The 8,964-nt window shown below is 44.2% G+C and overlaps 1 protein-coding gene across 1 annotated transcript in view; it reads right to left on the reverse strand.

The window, feature by feature from the left end:
- Window positions 1-2,612: 2,612 nt before the first annotated feature.
- slc9a5 (solute carrier family 9 member A5) overlaps window positions 2,613-8,964 on the reverse strand; it is a 24,522-nt gene continuing 18,170 nt past the window's right edge. The window contains exons 12-17 of the mRNA XM_063882204.1: window positions 8,473-8,599; window positions 7,540-7,689; window positions 7,309-7,381; window positions 6,102-6,221; window positions 5,273-5,613; window positions 2,613-4,912 (exon numbers count right to left, since the gene is read on the reverse strand). Coding sequence (XP_063738274.1) covers window positions 4,667-4,912; window positions 5,273-5,613; window positions 6,102-6,221; window positions 7,309-7,381; window positions 7,540-7,689; window positions 8,473-8,599 — 1,057 coding nt within the window. The 3' untranslated portion in view covers window positions 2,613-4,666. The remainder of the gene's footprint in view (window positions 4,913-5,272; window positions 5,614-6,101; window positions 6,222-7,308; window positions 7,382-7,539; window positions 7,690-8,472; window positions 8,600-8,964) is intronic.

Below are 8,964 nucleotides of genomic sequence, written 5' to 3' on the forward strand. Positions count from 1 at the left end.
GGCACAATAGGCTGTTTAATAACCTGGTCATTAGTCAATTGGATCCAACAGTTAAGAGAGAATGGGATGTATGTAAGGACCAGGTTGAAACCTGTATGCATGAGTTTGTTGAATGCAGAGAGCTTGTTGAGTACTTTGGAAGGATGAAAGAGTTAGTTAGCAGATGTTGGAATGAATGGTATGTGAGAGAAATGGAATGGAAGGAGTTGTGGTTGTTTGGTGCGATTGTGAAGAAGGATGGATGCAATGTGTCTCTGCTGAATTATGTTCTGAGCCACGCAAGATACGCCGAAAAACTGAGGAGGAACAGTGCCCATTATGAGGGGAGGAAAAATAATGTCTGGAGAATTTTTGTAAGGACCACAAGAAGGGACCTAAACATTCTCCACAGCCACATGGGGAAAGACACTTTTGAGGAAGACTTTATAAATGGAAGCTCCTCATTATCAATGGAAGAAGACATTCTGGTCTGTTTGGAAAATGATGATGGAATGTTTATTTAGTTGTGGTTTTGAAAGGAAAATGGGGGACTCATTCTGAACAAAGAAAAAGACATTGTTTGTTTCGTAAAGATGTTTAGTTTCATTTTGTTGATTATGTTTTGTTTATTTCATTAATTTGCATGAAGAGTTTGGTTTTTGGTGGAGGAGGAGTTATTATTTGTTATTGGAAATGTCTGAGAAGAATGAAAGGAACCATGCAGGAAATGAAAATACATATTGATATGTAAGATTGTGGAGGGAAAAAATGCAAGTACAATTAAACAAAAAATTGTAAAAAATGTAAATAAAATGTAAATAAAATGTAAATAAAATGTAAATATGGACTTTTATAATAAAAAGATTAAACAAAGAGTAACATTCATGGCTGAGATATAAGTTGCCCAAATGTACGGGTTCGAATCCTGTCGGGAGAATGAATGTTGTTTATATATTTTCTATTTCTTGGTCAGCATATTTTGTGTTGTTGGCTGTAGGTGATCTCCACATGCTCGTTTACGTTTTTTTTTAGTATTGCCTGGTCACTCTTCAGACACACAAGGTGAAAATGACGAACCTGGCAACCACATATGATTCGGCTCGTACAGCGTCATATGACGCTCAAGGAGTGGAAAACGTAAACAAACGCCACCAGTTGAACCGGAATCCAGTTAAACTGGAACACCGGTGTTCTCACACACAAGCATACGCACACCTGCACAAACAAAAACACACACAAAGCAGAGACAGAACAAGCGTTCAGACCATAGACTGTATATATAGATGGACAGAGTGGCTCCATTCAGCTGTGTTCTATAGAATTGAAGCAACCGAGGCGACGCCATCTTTGAAAATTTGGAGCCAGTTCGAAGTACGCTTGCGCAGTAGAATCTGAAGCATGCGCAGTGAAGAGGAGGTCGCGATCAGACCCGCCCACTCATCGAGTGAAACACGCCCCTTATCGAGTGAAACACGCCCCCTTCTCCGTCCGTTCCCCACCACACACACAGGCCGAGTCCGACTCTCTGGGGCTAAACTGGCTGAAACTATACAACATCGTCTTCAACATACAAATCTATCTGTTTTTCGTTGGTATATGACCATAATCCTTTCAAGGATGTCCGAAAATCTATAGATTACTGTCAAATTAAGTTAACTTTCTAACGTTAGCGGCTAAGCTATCGCTACCGTCATTTTAATGAGTTCGCTAGCTAATATTAAGTTAATATTCACTTACCGAAAAAACTGCACAGAGCTCCCCTGAGATGGCCTGTTAGTACAATCAACAGCACAACACGACATGACTGTCAATATATAAATGTAAAGTAATAACAGCAAATAAAACCAATATGAGTTGCCTGACAAAAGAACACCACTACAGCCGAGCCTACAGCTACTCTGAATGAAATGAAATGTTGAAGGAGGTTGCAAGCGGCTGCACTGTCAATCAAAGTGTAACCACGCCCCTTTTATATTTATTAAAATAACATTAAAGAAAATAATTTCTCGGGAAAAAGAAAAATGGTGTGATGTGAAGCACCTTGAAAGCTATTTTTTTGAATAAAAAGTTGTGGATGCAAAATTTGTTTTAGGTGAGAAAAGTGACATAGAAAGTTGGTTACTTGCCCATTGAAAATACATGGGAATGGGCGGAGCTACGCATTGTACTGCAGCCAGCCACCAGGGGGCTCTGGACTAGCGCTTGCTTCACTTTTAACGGACGAACCTCTGTCCATCAATATATACAGTCTATGGTTCAGACATAAAACACACTGAGTGACTTCCCCCGGACAATATTGTAACACTAGGCACTAAATACCGGAGTGATTTGCACCAGGTCTTCGAGACCAGCACAGAGTGGAACACTGACCAATCAAAATCTGGATCCCGCCTTCTTCATTTGCATACAAGTGCACAGTAGTTAACGTGTAGGACATATGAAGGGCCACTAGTTAAGTAGTGAGGCTCAAAGTGTGCACTAGTTAACTAGCAATTGTTTGTACCTTACTAGTTAACTAGTTAGTTATTTATAAGAAGTGAGTGATTCATCAGAAACAGACAGTAACACACTCATCTTCATCATCATCATCTTCTTCATCTTCACCCTGAGGAAGAGGAGAGGCGGAGGCCATGTTCAGAAACTCCTCACTTTATTGACAGACTTTTGGCACACACGTTACAGATGAAACAGAGACTGTGTGTGTGCACAGATCCAGATGATTAAACAGCCCCCCCTGCTGTCTGATACAGGCACTGCTGCATAAAGACACACACACACACACACACACACACACACACACACACACACACACACACACACACACACACACACACACACACACACAGCTAACAGAAGGATTAAAGCTCACAAGCCTATTATATTATTATGAAAATAATGCACCTGTGTTTGTTCACACAGGTAATACTTACGTGTTGCGTTCAAATCACGTGGGAGTTTAGGAATTATGTCACAACTACGACTAGTGCAGAAAACTATGATGTTCATTATGGATTTTTTTTTTAAATGGAAAATATCCGAGGTGATGTGCGAGATATTCACCTTAATATGAGATATAAAGTCGGACAGGCTGGAAACAGCGTTTAGAGAATATTCTGCTGAATTAAACACAAAAATACTGAATTCTAAAGATTTCTCGTTAATCCATGATTTAACCTCTGAATTCAATAAATAAAACAGTTATTAAAATAGTTGGCAGTAATGTTGATGTATTTAAAACTCACTTTAAAAAAGTTTTCAAGTTCTCTTCTGATGAGTGACCGTCTGTTTGTTTCCTACTGTTTCCCATAGGACCTAACGCAACACGAGCAGGGTTTGACTTCAGGCATATTTGAGTTTCTTTCTGGTACATTCAGCAGTTCAATCACACAACCTTTTGTTCTGATGTACATTTGCGAGTTTTAAGTACTGAATTCTTGAATTTGGGAATTTTCTTCTTGCCAACTTCTGAGTTTGTTACTTGGACATTTGGGAATTTCTGGCACAGATTTGGGAGGTCTTTGTTTTTACCATACATTTAGCATTTTTAAATTGCACAAAGGAACAAGTGTTTTTGAATATGAGCTCCATCCCGCCTCTGTGAGGAGCCGCTGTTCACAGGATGCCCCCTAAACTCTCACAGTGTTTATCAGTGTGAGAGTTCAAGTTATATTATATAATTACAGCAAATAATATATAAATATAAGCTGGACACACACACACACACACACACACACACACACACACACACACACACACACACCACACACACACACACACACACACACAGAGAGAGCGACAGGACAGCGTAAGGCAGTGTAACACACACTTCATACACCCTTTGGTCGTTGAAAATAAACTACTCTGTAGATATCTGACATTTTCAGATTTATAAAATACATCTTTGATTGGAAATGAGAATAACTACGCAGAGCAACACTCAGAGAGCTCCTCCGATCCGCAGCATCTCTATCTATGAAGAGCAAAGCTTTTAAAGCAGGACAATTCCTGCAGACCTGCTATATAAAACTACATAGCAGCGGAGGACTCTGAGCGAGGAGGACGAGTAAATCAGGAGGAATATTTAGATTATAAAACAGGAGTGACGCTCCGTGTGATTAAACATACTAACATGGAATCAACACGTGGTGCATGTATAAAATAAGACATCAGCTGTGGGTGCTTTTATTCTGAAAATCTGAGCTGGTGAAGTGGCTGGTGATGAGGAGAGCAGCTGATTGGACGAGGAGGCGACACCTGACCTGTGACATCACTGATACTCAACTTTCACAAACAGACAATAATACTCATTAAACTCATCTTTCTTCTGAAACATATTTTAACTTTAACTTCAGGAATGAGGATTTAGCCTCGCATGCTAAGCTAACTCAGATTGTCTACATTCTCTCATCTGTGTTCTGATTGGCTCTGTGGGAATTGTAGTTCTATAATTCCTATTGACTACAGATGTCTGATATCCATCAGTCTGTTTTGATTGTTTTAAAGCACCTTTCACAAAAAAGCATAAATAAAGTGGAGTATCACTGGATGGATTCATCAGGTGGTCCTGAAGCTGCTCTCCTATTGGACGGTGAGTGTGTGTGTGTGTGTGTGTGTGTGTGTGTGTGTGTGTGTGTGTGTGTGTGTGTGTGTGTGTGTGTGTGTGTGTGTGTGTGTGTGTGTGTGTGTGTTACAGCTGTGTGGGACCCCTGCTGTGCGGCTCCCCCCCCGGAGGAGGTGATGTCATCAGGCTCCTCAGGTAGACGCAAGGGCCCCTCCTCCTCCCGGGGGGGCCGTGACCCGGCGGTGGAGGTGGGGGGGGCAGCAGGGCGGGGGGCGTCCTCAGAGACGACATGAGGGGCTGGACTTCCTGCAACGCCTCCTCCTCTTCATCCTCCTCTTCATTCTCCTCCGCCTCCTTCTCCATCTTCTTCTCCTGCACGGATCACAACCAGAACTCATTAATGTCTCAGCAGCCGTCTGTCTCAGGTCCCAGGTCTGAGCTCAGAGACCTGGGACCTGAGAGTGTCCGGGTCTCAGCAGCCGTCTGTCTCAGGTCCCAGGTCTGAGCTCAGAGACCTGGGACCTGAGAGTGTCCGGGTCTCAGCAGCCGTCTGTCTCAGGTCCCAGGTCTGAGCTCAGAGACCTGGAACCTGAGAGTGTCCGGGTCTCAGCAGCCGTCTGTCTCAGGTCCCAGGTCTGAGCTCAGAGACCTGGGACCTGAGAGTGTCCGGGTCTCAGCTCAGGAGAGTGAACCTGGTGAAGAGGAAGTAGAGTGAGCAGATAAAGGACTCACCGGGGCAGCGATGGGGGAGGCAGGGCCCGGGGGGATGTAGGAGGCAAAGCTTCCCGGGGGGGTGTAGGAGGTGGGTCTTGGGCCTCCCAGCCTGGACAGAGCGCTGACTCGGGGGTGCAGGGGCTCGGGGGGGCCGGGGGGGGAGGAAATGCTCTCCAGGGAGGAGATGCTCTGGTTCCAGGCCCTCTGAAGGTCCACCGGGATGATCTTTGTGGCCTCCACCGACACACAGGGGGGGGGCGACCCGACCCCCCCCTTCCACGGGAGGTGGGAGTTTCCGGACGGGGGGGAGGGGGGTGTGGCTGGGGGGGGGCTTTCACATCCCTCCAGAGCTGCAGGGACTACAGAACGGGGAGTTCAGTTTGGGTAAAGACTGTACTCTGGTGCTAACAACACGCTAAGATAACATATCTAGCCAATGTTCACTAGCTAAAAAGCTAATTTGCTAGCTATTTATATCTATATATAATTATTTCATCATGTGAACATATTGTCTTTAGTGATTATTTGTCTGGTTTTTATAATTATACTATTTTTTAAATGTATTTTAAACAACCTGTTCTTTCTGTGTCTTTGAATGCACCGTTTACACCGAAGCTAATCACTCATTTGTGTAGGTAATACTGTATAACCCATTCTGATTCTGAGGCTGAATCGCTGTGTGTGTGTGTGTGTGTGTGTGTGTGTGTGTGTGTGTGTGTGTGTGTGTGTGTGTGTGTGTGTGTGTGTGTGTGTGTGTGTGTATGTGTGTGTGTGTGTGTGTGTGTGTGTGTGTGTGTGTGTGTGTGTGTGTGTGTGTGTGTGTGTGTGTGTGTTTGTGTGTTCTCACCTGATTTGGTTCTTGGTTTGGGCGTCTCTGGTTTGCGAGCGATGAAGGTGATCCCGACGTCTTCCTCCTTCTCAGCGTCTGAGTGCTCAGCGTCAGACTCCACAGGAACCACCACCGGGTCTACAGAGAGAGAGAGAGAGAGAGAGAGAGAGAGAGAGAGAGAGAGAGAGAGAGGGATACAAAGAGAGATACAGAGAGAGACAGAGAGAGAGAGAGGGAGAGAGAGATAGAGAGAGGGATACAGAGAGAGGGAGACAGAGAGAGGGAGAGAGAGAGGGAGAGAGGGAGACAGACAGAGGGAGACAGAGAGAGGGAGAGAGAGAGAGAAGGAGAGAGAGAGACATTCAAACTGACACACCTTTGAGGGTTAAATAAACACATGCTCTTATTTTCCCTGATCTGTTCTGTTCTGTTCTGATCTGATCTGTTCTGATCTGATCTGTTCTGTTCTGATCTGTTCTGTTCTGATCTGGTCTGTTCTGATCTGTTCTGTTCTGTTCTGATCTGATCTGTTCTGATCTGATCTGTTCTGTCCTGATCTGGTCTGTTCTGTTCTGTTCTGTTCTGTTCTGTTCTGATCTGATCTGTTCTGTTCTGTTCTGATCTGTTCTGTTCTGATCTGATCTGATCTGTTCTGTTCTGTTCTGATCTGTTCTGTTCTGATCTGTTCTGATCTGTTCTGTTCTGTTCTGTTCTGATCTGATCTGATCTGATCTGATCTGTTCTGATCTGATCTGTTCTGTTCTGTTCTGATCTGTTCTGTTCTGATCTGTTCTGATCTGTTCTGTTCTGTTCTGTTCTGATCTGATCTGATCTGTTCTGATCTGTTCTGATCTGTTCTGTTCTGTTCTGTTCTGATCTGTTCTGTTCTGTTCTGATCTGATCTGTTCTGATCTGTTCTGATCTGTTCTGTTCTGATCTGATCTGTTCTGTTCTGTTCTGATCTGTTCTGATCTGTTCTGTTCTGATCTGTTCTGTTCTGATCTGATCTGTTCTGTTCTGTTCTGATCTGTTCTGTTCTGATCTGATCTGTTCTGTTCTGTTCTGATCTGTTCTGTTCTGTTCTGATCTGTTCTGTTCTGATCTGTGTCGTAAAGCACTTTATGATTATGGGTGTTCAGACGTCTCTCTGAGTTATTAATATCTGTGATGTCCATCAGCTCTGCAGCAGGAGTGTGTGTGGTGCGTTCAGGGTCTCAGTGTTTACTCTTGTCCTGCCAGCTGACGTTGCGTCGGGGTTTGTCCACCCCCCCCTCCTCCTTGCTGTCGGACCCTCGCCGCTGTGAAGCAGAACAAACAGAGAGTCAAACAGCCAATCAGGAAGCAGCGCCACAGAGAGGTTACAGTGTGTGTGTGTGTGTGTGTGTGTGTGTGTGTGTGTGTGTGTGTGTGTGTGTGTGTGTGTGTGTGTGTGTGTGTGTGTGTGTGTGTTAAACACCTTCTTGAGGCTCCTCTCCTTCTTGTGGCGTTTGTGGCGGCTGGACTTGAACGTCTCCATGCGGATCTTCATGTTCCTCTGAAACACCTCTCGGTCCTGACGCTCCTTCTCCCCGAGAGGCATGAAGTGACGGCTGTAGTGGGACTGGTACTGCACACACACACACACACACACACACACACACACACACACACACACACACACACACACACACACACACACACACATAATTAATATGAAAACAGGATCCTGTATGACTTTAGGGTTAACTGAGGATCTGGAACCCATCAAACAACCGTTGTAGTGGAGGGTTAAAGGTAACTCAGTGTTGGCACTAGTTCTCTAGTTTATCACTAGGTTCACCCCGGTGTGTCGGCCAGAACACCACTTAAGGCCAAAGGTCCAGTGTCCAGAAATGAGGAGCTGAGATGATGCTTGACCTTCTATATTATGTCCTTTAATGGTTTGGATGTTTGTATATGTGTTGTCTTCCTACAAAGAAATGAAGACAATACCTGAATACAAAGTTAACATACTTAAACAATAAACATAGAGGCAGCCGATGCTCTTATTCTGACACGCCACAGACATGCTACTTCCGGTAATCGGGTTAGCGAAACAATAGGTCCAAAACTTAGCGGTAAACACTAAACATCTCACACGTAACCTCACAAACATTCATCCACATGAACTACAGCTTAACAATGATTAAGGAACAACATAAACAGTACTGTGGACTACACTCCGTCATTTACGCACACTCTTTCCAACAACTGAAAGTTCTGAACACCAACACAACTTTGGAGCCTTTTCTACAGCCGTGAACCCCCTTCACTATGTGTGTGTGTGTGTGTGTGTGTGTGTGTGTGTGTGTGTGTGTGTGTGTGTGTGTGTGTGTGTGTGTGTGTGTGTGTGTGTGTGTGTGTGTGTTACCCGTCTCCTGGGCTTGTACAGGTTTCCTGCGAGGAAGTGATGTGTCTCGCTGTCCTCCTCCACTTTGGCCCCGGGGACATTATCGATCACCTGGAGGTCCAGACACACACCGCTGCCGTTTTCACGCCTGGAACACATAAATAACATGCCAACAACACAGAAATAACACGCCAACAACACAGAAATAACATGCCAACAACACGCCAACACAGAAATAACATGCAAACAACACAGAAATAACATGCCAACAACACAGAAATAACATGCCAACAACACAGAAATAACATGCCAACAACACAGAAATAACATGCCAACAACACAGAAATAACATGCCAACAACACAGAAATAACATGCCAACAACAAAGAAATAACATGCCAACAACACAGAAATAACATGCCAACAACACAGAAATAACATGCCAACAACACAGAAATAACACGCCAACAACAAAGAAATAACATGCCAACAACACAGAAATAACATGCCAACA

This window comes from Eleginops maclovinus, chromosome 4, assembly GCF_036324505.1.
Source record: "Eleginops maclovinus isolate JMC-PN-2008 ecotype Puerto Natales chromosome 4, JC_Emac_rtc_rv5, whole genome shotgun sequence".
NCBI classification, from domain to species: domain Eukaryota; kingdom Metazoa; phylum Chordata; class Actinopteri; order Perciformes; family Eleginopidae; genus Eleginops; species Eleginops maclovinus.